We start from the raw sequence: 19,843 nt of genomic DNA, 5'->3' as shown, positions 1-19,843 counted from the left end.
ATACAACCAAATTCTCTTCTGTCCAGCTGTCCAGTTTTCCAGCAGAGACCTCACACTAGCTTCAATGAAGGACTGAAGGAGCTTAATGAGTTCTCTGTAACTCTTTCTCTCTGTTCAGTTGAAGTATATCAGCTTTACTGTTTTAAGACTTCTATTGTTTGGCAGAAGAGAGAGGCAAAATAGTTTTGATGCATTATATAGTCTGCTCTACTGGTAAAAGGCAAAATTTTATCTTCTAGGAGGTCACTTTCAGTGTTTGTGATGGTAACATGATCCTGTTACCATTGTTTAGATGCTTCATGGTTTTTAATCCTATTGACTTTCCAGCTTCCGTTGAGGTAGAAAAAGAAGGTATACTTTTTTTTTTTTTTTTTTTTTTTTCTTTTTAAAGTGCATCAGCATTTTTTAAGTGGAGAATGAAACTTGAAAAAGAATCTTCAATTGGGCTTCTCTAGGAAGCGGCGTTGCGTCTTTGATTTCCATGGCATCTTTCAAAATCCCAGCCTCAGCTGCATAGACTGTGGAGCCTAGGTTTATAAATCATACGCAGCAGAGAACAAGAAGTGAATTTTGATCTCCAGGCTTAAGGAGAATACTTTGAGATTCTTTTAGAACTTTTCTTTTGTGAGGTAATGCACAAGCTCGTAAAATCTCTTTTTATGTATGATTTCCAAGTACCTCACAAATACCTCACTGAAGCAATTAAACACAAGGTAAGAGTAAGGACTCTGGAATTACATGTTACATGAGCGCGAGCTGGCAGACTTAGGCTAACCAGCTTTATATGCCTGAATTCCTCTTCCTTGGGCCATCCCTATTTTTTTCACCCATCTTTGCTGTTCACTTCCCAGTGTAATGCATTTCCTTCCAGGCGAGAGAATAAGGCACTGTTCTTTCTGTTACAGCTGAAACACCTAGCCAAAAAGTAATACACTTTAATGCAAACACTTCATTATAGTAAGTGTTGATTAAATTCACGTGATAGGATTGATTTTTTTCCCTATTCTGAATTTAGCTCAAGGACAGTGTGAGTCAACTGGACTTAGAGCCAGAGAAACTGTGTAAGTTGTATTTACAAAGAAGGAAAAAAAATAGTTTTTCTGTTTTTCAGTAACAGAAATAGTCTACTTACCATTATTATTTTTTTTGCCACGGGTTTTATTAATTTTTAACTATAACATTTCTTTTCAAAATGACAGCAGATATTTTTCACGTAAAGTATTTCAGTTAAAAAATTAAACAGTTCAAAAATTACACTGAAATTTACTTCCAAGAAATGAAATATTGTATTGGGCAGATAAGCTGCAAAATAGTAAGCTAGGTCTGTGTCGTAGAGTTGCTTAGGCCTTTGCTGTAGATAGGTAAAAGCGTACTTTAAAAATAGGAAGTGAGCTTCAAAGGCAAGTGAAGCTTAAGAAAAGCCTAAGAAAAATCATCCAACTTCAGTATACTTGATGCGTCCTCAAACTCTGCCATGTAAATGGCAGCTCAGCACCAGATTTCATAGCTTCCAATTTTAGATTTGCTTTGGTCTAAGTGGGAGATTACCCAAATACGGAGAGCAGAGCTTGCCACAGAACAGGGTTTTTGAAGAGGGAAGTTTCCATTATATACTCAGAGTTTTCCTGAAGTTCGCAAATTTTTTTCAGTGAGAGTAACTCCTGAACCGTTTTATTGTGAAGTTCCTAATTTGATAGCAAAAGCAGAAAGTATGAAAAGCTTTTTAATTGCCATTATTTTAATAAAGCCAAGTTTGTGACCCATATTAACTACAAATGCAAGAATATTTTCATATGGAATAATATGCACCTTTGAAGCTAACTAGAAATCTCTCTGCCTAATAGTACTCTTGGTTGTTTTTTGTTACTGCTTTTAATGTGGTGTGGCTGTGACTCATGCTACAGTTGCACATTTTAAGCATTCTGTCATCTGGTATCTGAGTTCCTCTATATTTTTCTTCCCCCCTCAGAGACTATGAAGAAGATATTTCAAGAAAAAGGCATCTTGGCAGGAGAAGGAAGAGCTTTTAAACCCCATCTGACTTTCATGAAGTTGTCAAAATCAACACAGCTACGTAAGGAGGTGAGCTCACATTTCACATAGCTCAGCAGCAATCTAGAAAGTTTAATTTGGAGACAAACACAGGAGTTGCTTATGCTGTGGCATCGTAGTTATTACATCTTTGTAACCAGCTGAAGAGGTAAGACTTTAAAATACTGTTATTTTAGAAAAAAGAATTAATACATCTACCATGTAAACAGCAATCCTGTACTGTACTGCAGGTTAATAAACTTGACATTCTCAATACAGTAAGGTCATGGTCTGTTTTCTTCTGTGAAACTATGCAAACCGAAAGGATGTAAGTACTTGCTCAAAGTTACAGAATTAGTATTAGGGTGTAGATTATATATTTATAAATATATTTATAAATTTATAAATTTTTAGATTTATAAATGCTGTCACAGTATTTGTATGCAGTTTGTTTGAATAGTGTTGTAGTGTTGTTTTGTTACTGTATAAAAGTAAGAAAAGAGACAGTAGAATTTGTATTTAGATAATACATAATATGCAGACTGTCACTTCTCTCGATTGAATAAGCTTTGGTGAATTCCAGGGTAGAGATGAAACACAGCATTTATATTCTTTCTTGCAGGTATATATTTCTTGAGCATTTATTAGCTTTTTTGACAAGAAAAAATAGGCAAATACATATAAGTTACAGTAACTGTAATGAGAAGTACATAGACTCAATGCTAGTATATCTAGGGTTTTATTTCATACCAGTTTATCAGTAATACAGTATTTAACATAAGGTATATCTCCATAAAATTTCTTTGCTGCCATTGCATAGAATATTTCGTGTGACCCTTAAAAATATTGGCCAGGAAAATAATTTTCAGAATATATTTTTTTTCTTAAATAAGAACTAAAGTACGTAGTATAAATATTTTGAGTTAGCAACCATTGAAGAAAAATACTTTAAAATTTTAATTGAAAAAAAAAAACAAAACAAAAAATAATAAAGGTGCAAATTTTAATTAAGTAGTATTGTGAAATCATTTGGAAGAATGGAGTGAGTTCTCAGATACATCAAGAAACTTCAAGGACATAACACTCTGAAACAAAAATAAGAACTTGTTCACAGGTTGTAGGTGGTATGTTAAAGCTCTCAAAATTGTAAGTTCAAATAAGCTTTTGCTTGTATTAACAGTTGCTTTTAAAAGGATATCTCTTCTAGAATATTAATTTAACTGTTTTGTTAAAACCTCTCAGATAACCAGGGTGCTTTTTTCTCCTATTCTTTTTTTTTTTTTTTTTTTTTTTTTTTTCCTAAGCTGTTTTTTATTATTTTAATGTTTATCTGCCTTTCATGAACTATTGGCCAGGATACATATTTTCTGTGTTCTGATATTCATGGCTACTGACAGAACCAGGTCAGTGTCATTCCAAATCATCTTCCTTAGTCCTCCACAATACTGGATAATGCATATAGTATTCTAAAGATACACTGTTTGGAAAGATATTAAAAATCTGTAAATTATTTTAACAGGAGTGTTTCTCTGTCAATCCACTGTCTGTCATAAGCATCATAACCATTATTTCTAGTTGCATTGTGTCTATGCATTCAGTAAGACAGTTTCATGCATTTACTGAAAACAATAAATATAAACATGAAGCACAAAAGGAATAACTGTTTTGTAGAACAGCTTAATGTAATGTTTAATTGCATTCTCAGATCATTCAACAGTATGAAAAACAAGAAATGGGGATGGAGAAACAAGAAATGGTGGATGAAATTTACATAAAAACACATGTAAAAGAGCAAATAGAATGAAGCAGTTGAGTATGGTTCATAGCCACAGCTTCATAACTATTTTAATATTTTTAAAATGTGTGTTTTCTAATTTGAAGCAATACCTTGAGACACCCTCCTAATAACATCTGAGTTCCATGAACTTTTGGAAAAAAAATGAAAACTTTTTCAATGCTTAATATAGATAAACACATTTATGAACACACATGTTCTGAAAAAGATTTTAACTTTCTGTAGTTGATACTGGTATTTAGAAAGAGTGAGAGAATTCAGAATTAATAAAAGAAAACAGCTTTCCACTTTGAGGGTATGGCCCTAAATATGGACTAAATGATAAATGCAAAAAAAAAGTCATTGGAAATATAAATTAATACAGTGTAAAATTTTCAGATAATGTGGGTGAGCTTAGCTTAGCTTTTCAGGTTAAAGAACCTTCTTAACTGCTCAGAAGTGGGAGCAACTCACAACTCAGTTTGACAATTCCAGAATCTCATGTGCCACTGAAAACTTTCCTCACTTGCCACTGAAAATTAAGAAGGCACAGTATGCCTGTGGGTGTCCTTGTGGAAGGAGATAAAGGGAGATAATTTACTTGCATGTGCTTAGCTGTTTCCACGCTTGACTGGATGATAAGAATCTTGGATTGGTTCATTATCTTCTGTACAAAGAACCTAATGAAACAGTGAAAGAAGCAATTGGAGTTTTCCACTTGAAGAAAACATTCCTATTCCTGCTTCCCTCATGAGCCTACTGTGTTGCTGTAGGTCAGTCACAACCCCTTTGTTTTTCATGCATCCAGACTGCTGTTTATTTCAGGGAGTGGTGTGAGGCAGACTTGATAAATGCTGTATGATATTTTGAGATCCTTTGATACATAGTGCTGCCAGAGCTGCAGATAACGGTGAAATGGATTTTGTAAGTAGATGACTGACAGCTAAACTGCTCAGACGGCATCTACCTGGTTAATAAGCAGTGTCCTTAGCCTAGACGGAGGCTGACAAGGAAGTATTCAAAAAATATCATGTATGAATATTTAATATATTTAATATATAGTACATATTTAGAATGCTGCATGTATAATTAGTAAAATATATTTGTGAGAAAATCCTTTTTTATTTAAAACACTTGTAAGAATTGTGCTTGGCCTGTACACTGCTACTTCTACAGTGTGTTAGATATTATCTTGCAGACAGTATTACGATTGCACTGAAAATAGCAGCTGTATGATTCAGTCATTTATTCATCTATTTTTAATGTAAATTGTGTTAAACTTTTGTCACTATCCTAGTTTCGTTAGAGATAACAAAAGTTACTTATTTTGTAATACTAAAGCACATCATAAAGGAAGAAATTCTGCACTGAATCAAAACCAAAGCAGTGTTTCTGAATTCACATCTTTTGGTGGACACGTTCATCTTTTTGCTGTCTTCAGTGAGACATACCAAACAAGTAAGATGTTCAATACTGAGAGTATGTAGATAATTATTTTTTTCTCATATATTTTTGCTCTCACTGTATGTGACATTAATATTTTTGGTTCTTGAAATGAGATACAACTGAAGAGAGATGTAATATATCTGCTCATGTCTTTTATGAGCCATATTGTAAGCAGTTATAGCAAGTTTTGGCAGTTGGTTAGAAATCTAATGTCTCTTCTGTCTTAACTCTTAGATAAGGAATCTCAGGCGGTAACCCCATTGCAGGGAAGGTTATTACTTCTGTGGTACTTAGATATCACGTCTGCTGCTTTATTACTTTGTTCATGAATATTCTTGGCATACATCAAATGATGTATTCAGTAAAGATCGTTGCACTGACAGAAGTGAAAGGGAATGCTATGGCTCTGGTGTTATTCCCTTAACCATAACTTTTACTCAATAATTTAAAATAGACTATAAAATGTCCGTTTCTGTCGTACATCCCTAGTATAGTTTTCTGTTTCCTAGACTTGTAATTTTGTTTTTATTTATGCTCAGACAGTATAGATGTATGGTCTTACAATATAGGACCTGAAGAGAAGAGAGTGATTCTCAGTAAAACCAAAGCGCTTCCCCTGTAATCAGTCCCTGCTGATTCTGACTTCCAGCATTCTTTTTATAGCAACTCTTGGGATCTATGGCATTTTAGACAGAAATGCTGTTTTAAGAAAAGCCACAGAGCTCATTAAATCCCTCTCTCTATTTCCATTAATCAGCCTTTACTTCAGAGGTTTGTATTGCGACAACTGTTATTTGCTGATCTGGGAGTCTGAGGCACTTATTTGTAATCTTTTGATGCTGATCCTAAAATAGCTGAAACAATCACTTCGACACAAACACAAAACAAGAATCACTTTGCTTATACAGCCTCATGAAAACAGCAGAAATATTTTGTGATTTTTCTACAGTATTTTTTTCAGTCTGGGGATCTAACAGTAGGGGCTAAAAAAACACAAACTGTATAGTCCAACAAGTGGAAGAGGTTCTTGAATTCTCTTTGTTCAGCCTTCTTGTTTTCATATCATAGACCGTATTGCAGAGATGCCTATTTACAATACTTTTTTTTAAACAATAAGAAAGGACGTACCCTACAGACAGTTTTTTGCAAGTAAAATGTAGTGTGAGGTGTTAGTCATTGTCATTATTGCTTAAATTACTGAACTGTCCTACTAAACATGGTAGATACCATGTAATTCATGCTTTTACACATAGCCCTGTTACAGAACTGAGGCTGCAGAAGGCAGCACCTCTTTACGCATGAACTCTTCTAAGTCCAGATGGGGATCATCAAGGTCTAGGCAAAGAAACTTTTCCACAACAGACTTGCATTTTTCCATCTGGTCTCCTTTTGAAGGGTGATCGATACGTTTGATAGCTTTTCCATTGCGGATCAGTTCTGACACTTCCACTCCTCTTTCAATAATTTTGGCTGGCATTCCAGCTAATGCAGCGATGTTGGCAGCATGACTGACGGTGGACACGCCTTGTTTGATCTGATAGAAAAATACCAACTCGTCTCCATCTTGGTGGGTCTCCATGGTCAGGTACTCCAGAAGAGGTGTGGCAGGCAGGAGTTCTAGTTGCATCAAACTGTGAAAATTCGTGGAGACAAAGACCTGTGGGCAGCGGGTTCCTTGATTGATCCAGTACCTCAGCACAGCAGCCAGAAGAGACAGCCCATCTAGTGTGTTGGTCCCTTTACCAAACTCATCAATAAGTACCAGGGACCTCTCCGTAGCATTGTTTACTGCCTTGGCAACCTGGTTAAGATCAATCATGAAAGTGGAGAGCCCTACAGAAACAGATTCCCTACTGTGGATTCTTGTGTAAATCCCGTCAATTGCTCCAATCTCTGCCTCTGCTGCAGGGACATAACTGCCAATCAGAGCCATAAATATTATAAGACCTACTTGCTTTAAGTAGACGCTCTTTCCAGATGAGTTGGGCCCTGTGATGATCTTTATTCGTCTGGCAGCCTCACCACTGTTCACAGGATTGGCCACAAAAGTCTTTGCGCATAGTTCCATGAGCGGATGCCTCCCTTCCTTGATGTGGAAGCCGTGGCGGTGAGTAAAGCGCGGCCGGCAGTAGGAGTTCTCCCGGGCCATCACTGCCAAAGCCAGCAGCACATCTAGGTGTGCAGTGTACTCGATCACGCTGCTAAGCACTTCAGACTTCTCCAAGATCTTTGTCTGCAGCTGGTGCATAATTAGCGTTTCCTGGTCTCTTATCTCACAGTGCAAGTCACCCAGCAGGCTGTCCAGCTCCTTAGTCCTCGCGCTTCTGTAGTGCAGTTTGTCCTCTGACAAAAACATGAAGTCCAAGCCTTCAATTTCAAAGTCACTCTTATCCACCATAGTTGGTAGCCGTGGAATGGAGAGAAGGAACCCAATCAGAGGAATGTAGATCACACAACAGGAAGGAATGTGATCGTCCAAGCTTTCCAGTTCTTTTCGTGCCACTTCTGTAAGGAAGTCTGACAGTCCCATTAGCCTTCGTTTCTTTTCATCAATGGTGGGATCCACATTAGGTCTAACAGTGAAGCGGTTCTCTGAGATGCTGCCTTCAAAGTCCACTACTTTGCTGATGAGACTGGCGATGTAGTGCAGATCATCAGTGAAGACACGTGAAATAGTCTGAAAGAGTTCAATGTTACTGGGCAGAGAACGGCACGTGTCTCTAAGGCACACTGCGCTGTACAGTGTCTTATAGAGAGCTTGCCAATCACTAACTTTTGTATGGGAAAGGGTCATTCTTTTTAGAATAAGAGGCACGTTTTTTATATTCCTGAGACAGTCTTGAAGGGTGAGGACTGTTTCATGGTTCTGAGCCAGTAGGAAGAAGTGGATAACATCCAGCCGTTTGTTTAGCTCTGTCAAATTGCGAGTAGGTCGTGTAAGCCACAGCTTCAGCAGTTTTTCTCCCCATTTGCACCTGCAGCGGTTTAAAATCCCATATAAACTGAATCCTTCTTTTAATCCACTAGACAGCTTGTACACAGAAGGATGGATATCACTTTTAAATATCTGCAGGACACAGTAAGTATCTTGGTCCATATTCACAGTATCTGACAGCACAAACTTTTTAAAGGCCAAAATAGGAACCACAACACTGCTTTCTTCTAGCTCAATTCCAACCCTTCTCCTGTCTAGGAACTTCAGGAGCCCCCCTAGAGCTCTTATAACGAGTGGGCTCTCAAAAGGGATGACTGAGGACAAGTAGAGAATTTTCTCCGTTGCAGTCATATGGGATGGGATGAATGGAAATTGCCTGGATAGGATTCGTTGTTTGCTGACTTCTAGGCCAAAGTCTGTGTTAGGAAACAGGACAACTTCTGGTTTTCCCATATCTCTATCACTATCACTAGCTGTTAGGTCGGTCAGGAATTTGGCAATATTCTGGTCCTGTTTTGCACTTGTCACTATGCATTGAGGGTGAACTTCCTCAATTACTTTTTGCAGTAGGTCAAGGTCTTCATTATCAGGTGTGTCAGGCATGAAGTAAACTGAGCAGTCTTCTGTGTCATAGTAAGTAACTGCAAACTGCCCCGCGTACCACAACACAGACATATGCGTATCAGAACACTCCTGGTCCTCCTGTTCGGGCACAAGCAGTGACGGCAAGGGACAACTTGTGGTTGATGTGGAACTCATTCTGTTGGTGAACAAAATTTTTATTCACAACTTATCCTAACAGTCCTGGGAAGTGTAGTTGACAACAGCAAGTTAACACTTATTCTCCCAACCCTGGAGAAAGTAACATGCTACCAGCAATTCAAGACAGTTGTTAACAGTTCCAGTGAAAAGATGCAGCCAATACCTACAGATGCACTTGGTTCTAAGCAAGCTGTAAATGAGCTACAACCAGCAATGTTGGAACAGGTTTATAGTTTTTCTTCATATCTTTTAGTACTATCACACCCTTCAAACTCCTAATAATGCTCTTTGAACCCTTCTGATACTTACTTGGTGTTACAAGCCATAGCTGGAGAAACTCCAAAGCACCTTTAGGTACTGAGCTTGAAAGCTCAAACATATTAAGTCCTGTCTATCTTCAGGTTGTGTAGATTGTGATTAATCTAATCTCATATCTAATATGTATGTAATCCCAGAAGGTATCTAATAGCCTGCTGTATAACCCGTTTCCAAAATAAGCCATAGACATAACACTACAGAAGGTAAAAACTTGCTGCCAGCCACGTGCTGATGGTTAAAGGACTGGAGCAACTCACATGTGAGAGGCCAACAGATCTGGGATTGTTTAGCCTGGAGAGGACTCAAGGAAGGCTCGTACCACAGCATATAAATACCTGATGGGGGAGTGCAGAAGACAGAGCCAGATCCTCTTCAGTGGTACTCACTCAAGGGCAGGAGGCGTTAGACACAAAAAGTACAGAAAATTCCACTTAAACATGAAAAAGCGAACAAACAAACTTTCATTGTGAGGGTGATCAAACACTGCAACAGGTTTGTCACAGAGGTTGTGGGGTGTCCAGCTTTGGAGATGCTCAGACCCTGACTGGACACGGCCCAGCTGCTGCAGGCGATCCTGCTTCAAGCTGGGAGTGGACTGGGGGATTTCCACAGGTCCTGCCCAACCTCAGCAACTCTCTGATTTGTATCCAGTATTTCAGAGAGGCAGCTTTACTATATGTGTGCCCAAATATCCGTGATACTTGGGCTGCCCACTACTGCCCACTACTCACCCTCCTCACTCAGGCAGGCAGCTCCTCTCAGCTGCTGCTACTTCATGAAGTCCAAAACTTTGATTTCACCCCCTTTTCTCCCCTTCGTTCTCCAGACTGGAGCTTGGCTCCTGATCCTGTCAGGAGGGAGGTACGCTCTGGGCCGAGCCCCTTCCCCACAGCCTGCCCCTGCCGCTGCCAGTGACTGCCACAGAGGCAGCCTGGCCTTCTGCAGGCCCATGTGCACAGGCCTGTCCCTACATAGGCATCTTCCTCCTCCTCATCCAGCACCCAAGTACAGCATCTCTCTGTAAGCAGCATCTGCAGCTTTCCCAAGCGGGAATAACTCCTCTGTTTCTTCCCCACTGCTCCAGACACTTTCAAATAAATGAACCATCCCATGCAGCTGCGTTGTTTCAGCTTTTCTTTCACCATCTGCATCTCATTGCAACCATTGCAAGAAGTGCTCCATAAATTGCTCCAAATTCAGTTTTCCCTTGGCTGCTTTTCCAAATATCTTACTGTAGTGCATCTCAAACATAACTCACTTCTGACCATTGAATATTTGATTCACACATGACCAATCTGTTTTTGACAAGCAAGTTCCCTGCCTCGTGTGAATGCTATTATTCATTGTACCATGGATGGGTTATCTTAATCTTTTCTTCATTTTCTTTTATGAGTATTCAAGGCTTCACATTTTGACAAGTGTTCTCCTGTCTGAAAAGGTCTTTTTTTATTGCTAATTGATGTCTAAATGCATTTCAAAGAGCTGTCAGCCAGAGAGCACCAACTGATGATTTAATTTCAAAATAACCTTAGTACATGGGAACCAATCTAGCCACAGAATATCATATTTTAAATAAAAATGACTATGGAATACATGTAGTCTTCCAGGTGATTGTGTACCCTAAATGAAAAACATCCACCGCTAGATGTCATCATTTCAGAGGTTAAGGAACTGGAAAGATGGTTTTTGACCTCTACTAAATTAGACTTCAGGGGAAAGAGAACCAGATGTGCAGGTAGTTACTCAAGCATAGTGCTTCTGAATTTTATCAAAGTAGAAGGCTCAGTAGAAATACCACCACTGAGCACATATTGCATGTGACTAATTGTGAAGCATCACAAGAAATGATTATATGTAATGCTCAGATGAACTGAGATAGCATAAGGGTATGTGCAAGGGGAGAGCATCTGTCTACTTTAGGACGCCTGGTGGAGGACCTTTCCAGTGCAGAAGAGGATAATAAAAGAAGGGGGAAGCCACAGACAGCAACATACAGAGACACAAACCTCCCTACCATACAACTGGGAGATGTAGTGAGGGCGAAAACTGGTCAGTCACACTGATTGCTAGGGTTCTGTGGAGTGTAGGAATGCTTATTTCTGTAGGATCATCTAGTCGAGGACCTTGTCAAATGGGACAATAAGGAAAGATGTAAACAAAATGTATGGAGACAGAGAGCTGTCAGACAAACCAAAGAGAGACAAAACCGAGAAACCTTGTCTGTCTCACTAATTAATGATCTATCAGGAAACTATAGGCAAACTATAACTTTGCATCTGTTGGGAATATAAACATGACGGTCCAGGGTGTTAGCAATCCCACTGACCAGTTTGCAGGTCAGTGGGACTGCAAACTGACGGGGCAATGAACAGTGGACAGAGATCAAGGAGGAACAAAGGAGGAACAGACGGAAGGGGTTGTAAAGGGGGCCAGCTGTGTGTAAAATGGTGCTTGTCTGACTTTAGCCCTTTGGCTGACCACTGCAGTCTGTCCTGTCTTCTTATTAAAGCCTCTTAACCATCTCGCTTTCTGCGTAATCTCTCTCCCAATCCTGTGCACGTGCTACAATGACAAGGTACCAGATACTGGGGTCTGCTGTGGGTGGATTTGGAGTCAGACTGGCTGTGTGGGCACCCCGGGGCTGGAGTGTCAGTGGCTGGAGCCAGTGGGATGTCCGTGCCGGGCACTGGGCTGGGTCCAGCATCTGGGCTGGAGGGAGCCCTGGGTGAAGGTGCTGCAGGCTGCGGCCATTGCTAACACCCCTTAGCGCACCGTAACAGATTCTAAAAAGGAAATGACATCATGTTGAGGTACACTGAAGGAGAAAATATAGTTTCCACAGAGATCATCATTTTTATTGAAAACGTGATGGAATGAGGCGCCTAAACCACTAAAATACTATTATTACTGCTTATATTATAAATCATTAATATTTATCATTAGAATTTAGTCTTTTTGATAGGTAAAGTTCAGAAATATAAGTAAGTTTTTAGATATGCTGAGATAAAAAGCCTCGTGTTGGTTACACAGAAACATGTTTTCCTGTTCGGTGATTTTAAAAACACAGAAAACTTTCATTGACAAACATTTGAAATTCTTCTGTGTGGTAACATGCCTGGTGCTGACAGAGAGAATAATTTCCAGTTACGTGTTCCATGAAGACTCTTGCAAACCACTTAAACTTAAAGCAGTTGTAGTGTTGTACACAGCTGTACACAGCTACAGGATTGAAGAGGGATGAGTAGAAAAGAGGCGTAATTACACTTTTATTTCCATGTTTAAGTTTTGCACCAGATAACTGCAGAAGATTTGGCAGATGATTGTTTCAGTATTCTTTTTGCATTTTGAAGCAATTATCCGTTCTAATTATACCTCTGGTTAAAACAAAAACTATAGGAATTAAATGTGTAAATTCAGTCTCCTAGCAGAATGCCTGACTGAATTTTCTGTTGATATTTAAAGGTGAAAAAAATTGACTCAAGCCTATATGAAGATTTTAAAAGCCAGTATTTTGGAGATGAAGTCCTTCATCGCTTAGATCTTTGCTCCATGTTGAAAAAAAAGCAACCCAATGGCTACTACTACTGTGAGTCCTCTGTTTTTATTGGTAAGTACATCTTCATTTTCTTCCTGTATCAATGGTGCCTATAAATTATATGCCTGAGAAGTCATTTTTTCTGTGGTGTATGTTAGGCAATTCTCTCTGTTGATTATAAAGATAGCCTGTGTGACTAAACGAGATTAGATGCAGTAGTTTTAGATTATTAAAGCTAAGTGAAATGTGTGGTTTGGCAAAGATGTGACCTTACTCGGACTGTAATTCTATATAGAGAGAATTTCAATGGTACAACAGATTTCATGATAATTGTTCAGAGTACCATCAACACTTTAAACATTGTACAAAATACTTTGCCTAGATCATTGCAATGCTAGAAATTACACTTGTGTCCTCCTGCTTTATCTGAACAGAAGTTTCACATCTCGGTGATTATTCTAGGCTTGTCTTCCTGTTTTTGCCATTTGTATATAGATGGCACTCCAGTTGGTGTGCATGGAAAGTCTTTGCACTGAGAGACTATGGCATAATTGCTGTATAATTAATTAACCACCTCTCCGGGGTGGTTAGCTCTCACTAGATGATAGTGGAGCTTGGAGTTGGGGTTAGTTATATTAAGAACATGAGTTGCAAGATTCTTAAATGAAATAACTCAGGAATCTTGAGGATTTTTCTTAATGCAGTCAGCCCTTTAAACCTAGGAGGAATGTATTGTGTGATGTGTTGGGAATATCTTGAAAGATAACATTCGTGCACCTTGGAGATCTTCAAGAAACCAGATGACATGGGAAGACAGGCAAGTGGTAATACTGCAAAATAAGAACTTTTTAATATTAATTTTATTTTTACTTTCCTAATTTGTCTGTTTTTGTTATATGTGCCATGTTAGATGTTGAGTCTTAAAAGAGGTTTATAACAGGGAACAGGTCATGGTCTTGGGAGCTCAGTTGGTATTTTTTCATATTTGTACTGGTATATCATGATTTTTACGTTTTGGGGATTTTTTTCCTGCATTCGTGTCAAAGGTTTAATGTAGTAGTGTTGGAAGACATGGGATACTGACATTCATGCTGAAAGTTTATGTAAAGACTTAACTTTGCTTTTTTCCTTAGAAATAGAAATTTAGAACTCTGTTGTGCATGTTGTTGATGAGCAATAATTCTATTTCAACAAGAATATGGACAGTCTTAATAAGTCTGAATAAATCAAAGTCTTAACTCATACCCAGGGGAAAAGGGAACATCTGTACTTGTATGGATTCTCTACCAAGAAGAAAGAAATACAAAAAATCTTACAGGGAGCCTCAACAATAAAATACTTAAAGACTATGATACATTTCTTCTCATATAGTTTGCAACATTTTCCAGATTTCTGCTAATAAACAGAAATATTCATAACAGAAATTGATCATAAATCATTTCAACAAGCAATCATTCAGTGGATCTAACCTTTCCCACTCCAAAGCATACTAACCTTATTAATGAAAATATTCACGACCAAGGAATGATTGTATCCTCAGAAAGAAAGAACAAAGCATGCAACGTTAGGGAAGTCTTCCAAGACCGTTGCCACCCCAAGTAGTTGAATAGAAACATCTTCACTGGAGTCTTTTCTTGCGTAGACAATTTTAAAGGAAAAACATGTCTTCATCCTTGAAAACTAAGAAATCTTTGAAAAGATTAAAACAACAATTTGTTATGAAGATAACATCCTAAAGGACTGAAAAATCTTAAAAAGATGAAAACTTCTATTGGTTTTGAAGATGGATGTATCCTTAAGGACAAAGAAATCTGAAAAAGACGAAAACTTTACGCAAGTATTGTATCCATCCCCAAATTCTGCAAAACCTTTAAAGGCATGATGAGCATAAAATAAAAGGAAAACTGCTGATCCAGGCACTCTTTCTGGTAGAGGTAATTTTGATGGAAAGATCCAATTTTCTAAGTCTTGTAACTGACGGGATCAATGCATTATACTCCATTTTTGCTTAGCAAATACTGTTCTTTCATCATCCTAAAAACTGTACCGGGTTCATGTGCCTCATCTGCTGTTTCAGGCAGTCTTCAACACCTCAATTGTTTCATTCTTAATGCTGTGTCAAAACTAACACTGTAGTGGAGACAAAAAGTGTTTATGAGCAACTACTGCCAACTCTAAGTTTCTGTAGTTTGGACCAGCTTCAGGTAAGCACTGCTATTAAAAGGTAGTACTGCTTCCAGGCCTCCCTGTAGGGCTTTGGTGACAGCTTGCTTTGTGTCGGATGGTGCCTTGTTCCCCTACCCCACTGCATTACTGGTGGGGTATTACTGTTTTTGAGAGGACTGTTTTGAGGATTTATTATTAAATACTTATACAAGACTTTCAGCATTTCAGGCACTTTGTAAACGCTGAATATTATTTCCTGTTAATGTTTTTGTATGCACTTAGACCCCCTTTATTTAGAAGAGGTATACTCTTACAAAACAAACAGAAAGTAGTTGCCTGCAGTACAAAGGAAAAAAAAAAGTAGGATGGCTGTTTAAATTTGTGACAATATTGCAAAATCCAGATCAGTCAAAACCAAAAAGAGATTTATTTATACATCTCTCTCTCTCTGTATATAATATTTATTACCTTGTGTTATGTATGTATGTGTGTGTATATATATAATGTCTTCAGTACACATTTGTACATTCAGTTAGGTATTTGTGTGCATCCAGATGCTTAGAGAAATTACAAGGTTATTTAACATGCTATAATTTTTTTAATTTTGATGAAATTAAGGATCATCTATTCACAAATATACTTCAGAATGTCTTAGTATGTGTATCTGTGATTAAGGAATTTGGCAAATAACTCATTACAAATAAAGATGTTTAGTAGTATATTTGGTAGATATTGACAATGTGTTTTCGAAACATTTGTTTAAATTTCTCTTCTTGAACTTTTCTTGTTACTGACATTTCAGAATGCTAAAATGAGATAGTCAGTCTTTCAGCTGTCTTTTGAGTCCCATTAAATGGTTTATAACAACAGTCAATCATCTGGTATTCAAAGCAAGAGTCAGATGCTTCTGAGTGGTGGTGTGACAATGCCTGGAGAATTTATGGGAATTGTCATTTTCACAATCTGAGCAGAATTCTCTGAATTATTTTTACATTGGTACTACATCTGGCTTTCTCTAGCCAGAGTATTTGATTAGATGTTCTTCCTTGACACCACATTAAGAATGTGTAGCTTTATTATCCCCGCTTCCCTCAGCCCTGTATGAATGTAGATACATCTTGCTAAAATGGATGCATCTGGTTTTGAATACATTAATATATGCTTATCTAAAAGCCAAAAGGAGAGGGAAAACATCTATATGGGAACAGAGTTTAAATGACTTAAAGTTTAATTTCAGAGAAGCAGAAACTATATTTAATTGAATATTAAAAAAAACAATATTTAAAATATTTTAAAAAGTTACATGAACAGGGGTTTTAGTAACTATTGATAATTAGAGCATTAAAATAAACACGTGGAGAGTTAACGCAGTTTTATTAATACATCAGAAACAGTAACATTTGAAAATTTATACAGACAAGAGCTGTATCCAGCTCTGATTCTTTCTACATGCACGTGCACTAGAGCATTTCTCTTTTTTTTCTTTGAAGTGCAAAGAAAGTATTTACTTCTCGTTACCTAGAGTTTGGGACACACTTCAGGGTTATGCATCTAGTAAGATGAAAAGATCTAAAAAGGGATCAGATATAATGCTAGAAGAGAAACAGAAATCCATGCACAATGAAGAAACATTGGCAGTAAGTGCCACAACACATACCTGCTTGGTAGCTAGACATTTATAAAGCATGTTAAAAATATAGGAAGCACAAAAGTTGATAAAGACAGAGGTGAAACACCTGCTGAGCTGCAACAATACACACAGCAGGTAAATAAGATTTGACAGTATGTTACAGAGAAACATCCACTATCTTCAGCAGAGCCTACAGACATCTGCACCAGAAGTTTTCTCTCCATCTGCATGCCAGCCCCACAGGGTATGTATTCAGGAGATAAAATTTGACATGACAGTGACAATGGGGTAGAAGCTTCATTCTCAAAGCAGAGATCAGTTTATTCTTTAAAGCAAATAAATCAGCAAGCCGACAAAAAGTCCTTCAGACCACCCACCTCATTGCAGCTGTTGTATGTCACCTCGAATCCCAAATAGCAGTGAATGCTAGAATATGTTGAGCTTCTCAATATATACTCTTTCACCTAAATGATGAATCAGTTCTTTATGTCACGGTAAAGATGTTCAGTAGACCCTCAAAGGGAATGTTATGTACATCTTATGTTAAACATGCCTTTGACATTATGTATCCCACCTAAATATTTTTGGGATCCTTGTAATAAGATTTTTATAAACTTCTGTTTTAAAGAAAATATGTTTATAGTAATACAATGTAAAATCAAATTATATGCACATTAAGGAAAGTTGTTGCATGCCAAGCTGTATTCAGCCTGTAAACTGTGGTAAATTTCTTCTGCATGGCTGGTATGGAGAAGGTTAAATATGAGACTTCCCATATGCTATCTCTGAGGCAGGAAATCTTCAACAGAAGTCTGTTCCTTAGTGGAAAGCACCCAGCAGGACACTCTTACTTTCTCTCCAGTCAGAGGTCCTATCTCTGGACTGTGTGCCAGGTTGGAGGTTGAAGTGCTATTATGGTTCCCCTTAATCCTTGCAATCTAGCAGTAGCAATCTAGAAATCAAAATACCAGACCATAAACATCAAACTTACCTGAATAAAAGCATAAGAATATGGTAAAAATTAATGTTTCTTGCTCCTCAAATAATTCCTCATACAGATGGGTTTAAGTAGCAGAACATTGGTGTGTCAGTCTACATTTCCATGGAGCTACGTACAAGTTAGATCTAACTTCGTCATGCAGGAACATTCTGCAAGTCTCTTTGAAATGGGAGACACCTGCAGTCATTCATCCCATCCTAAAATATGCGTGTATGACAAGCAAGATCTAAGAAGCGTCTAAGATAGGCAAGATTAGAATCTCAGATATATTACTTGAACAGTTGTTAATATTTGTTAATTAGTTTGCTTGTTATTTTTTTATATAGAAATGCGTAGATTCTCAACGAAAGGATGCATTCATTATATTTGCAAGCTTCATGTTTCCGAGGAAGAGCAATAACCATATGAATGGAATGTGTTACAAGCAAAATGTATTTTTGCAGATCGCTGCTCTTAGGCCATCTGAATTAAGTAACTTTTTAATATCCTCGATTTAGGATTTAGTGTTGCAGTTTATGCTTCCACATTACATTTTATGGTTCTAGCCAGGCAGCTACTCAGCACTCCTGTCTCAAACAAGGAACAAGATGCTCCTGCTCTCCAGTTTGTGGATAAGCTTGCCAGCAGTAGATTTTGGGAATCCTGACCAAGAAGAAAGGAATTACAAAGGAGGAAACACATCTGTACTGGGTACAGAAAATAGATATGATAACACCGCTTTATGAACTCAAAGTAATACTGAAAAGAAATAGTAGACTGAAGATAAAAAAATTGGAGACCAATGGATAGTTGGGAGATATTGTCAACGTCCCTTGGTTTGCTGTTTTAAAAGAATGCACTTCAAGTGTCGTGCAAAAAGTATGATGATATCTCACCTTCATCATCAAGGAAGAAATAAATTCAAATACAGTGTGCAATATGAATTCTTTCCAATTTGTCTGACATCTTTTTAAAGCAGCACTGGCTTAAATGGAAAGAAAGACTGGCATTTGTCTGCTTTACATACTGTCCTACTTCTCTGTCTACAGATGGTTTGACCTGTGACTGATTATACTAATACAGCAAGTAAACATTTTATCACATAGGAAGCAACAGTAGTAATGAAGTAAATGCTGTTTTGTCATCCAGATTCTATTTCTTCCAAAAATATACTTACCTTGTGTTTCTTTTGCTATCTGTACCTGCGTTGCCTTGAATCACTTCTAAAATACTGAATCGTTCTCTGAATTTATCAGATATCTGTCCTTCTTTCTGCTTCTGTAAATTCAAAATATTTCTGTTAGTTTCACTTCTTAATTTTTCTCTTCTTGATAATCTGTTTGTAAGCTAGCTTCTAACTTCTCTGCTCTATTAGGTTGTGATTAACCACTCTTGTGTTTCTTGCATATCTGTGACACTCATCCTACATTTTAATTAAAAATGATAGTCACACTGCTTATGGATAAAAATGTCTTGGGCAGCTTCCCAGGGGCTATTTCTTAACATTTGTAATTAGCAATTCATTCACTGTGATGAGTTTTTCCCCAGCTGCTGCAATTTTGTGCATGCAATATGCTAAATAACTCTTTGCCTTACATAAAAAGCAACAGGTATTGTGGGTTAATCTGTAGTCTTTCCCCAAAGCACTAATTCTTAACAGCATCATGTGGTCTAATACTGATTTATAAAAGTGATTCCTTTAAACACGGCAGAGAAACACTCACATTTTAGTTTATAACGTAGAAGTCAGACTCTTTATGTAAAGTGGATAGAAAATGGTGATCCAGTGGTTTCATACACAAATCAAGTATCTTGTATTGACTTCTGAGAATAGAGTGGTCCCCTATTGCTTCCTTTTCTCTGGTCTTACATTAAAACGTGATGGATGTTCTCTTTAGCTCTAGTGATACAGCTCATCTTGTATCAGTACACTGGACAGTTTCTTCTGTACTTGGTAATTTTATGTTACTGAAACGTTAACCATCGGTACAGTATTTTTCTTCATGATAGAGCATTTTTATTTTAGCTTTTTAATACCAGTTTAATAATACCATTATAACTTAGAAGTTATAATGACAAATTCTGTGTGGATACAAAGGCGAACAAGTCGATTGAAGTTAAAATAACCAATGTAAATAGGACTTGAAAGTGGAAATTTTCATTTCATAGTAATATTCAGTTGTTTTGAGGGCAACTTCTAATATCCACGACTTTGAGCTTTAATGTTGGCAGATGTGTAAGAAACTTTTCATTCGAAAATGACAGTG

At 37.6% G+C, this 19,843-nt stretch overlaps 2 protein-coding genes across 3 annotated transcripts in view; one reads left to right on the top strand and one right to left on the bottom strand.

Moving 5' to 3' along the window:
• AKAP7 (A-kinase anchoring protein 7) overlaps nt 1-19,843 on the top strand; it is an 88,609-nt gene that overhangs the window by 26,530 nt on the left and 42,236 nt on the right. For both annotated transcript variants that reach the window (XM_035321433.1, XM_035321432.1), the window contains exons 6-7: nt 1,970-2,082; nt 12,729-12,873. In XM_035321433.1, the coding sequence (XP_035177324.1) occupies nt 1,970-2,082; nt 12,729-12,873 (258 nt within the window). The remainder of the gene's footprint in view (nt 1-1,969; nt 2,083-12,728; nt 12,874-19,843) is intronic.
• Nucleotides 5,820-8,947, bottom strand: MSH5 (mutS homolog 5). The gene has a single exon (XM_035321431.1). The coding sequence runs from the start codon at nt 8,943-8,945 to the stop codon at nt 6,510-6,512; it is 2,436 nt and encodes an 811-aa protein (XP_035177322.1). The 5' UTR covers nt 8,946-8,947; the 3' UTR covers nt 5,820-6,509.

This window comes from Oxyura jamaicensis, chromosome 3, assembly GCF_011077185.1.
Source record: "Oxyura jamaicensis isolate SHBP4307 breed ruddy duck chromosome 3, BPBGC_Ojam_1.0, whole genome shotgun sequence".
Lineage (NCBI taxonomy): Eukaryota > Metazoa > Chordata > Aves > Anseriformes > Anatidae > Oxyura > Oxyura jamaicensis.
Note: the sequence above shows the minus strand (reverse complement) of the source record. Positions and strands in the feature narration are given on the sequence as shown.

Bases quoted from the DNA above. Each gene is read 5' to 3' on its own strand.
- MSH5 (XM_035321431.1), bottom strand. From the start codon at position 8,945: ATGAGTTCCACATCAACCACAAGTTGTCCCTTGCCGTCACTGCTTGTG.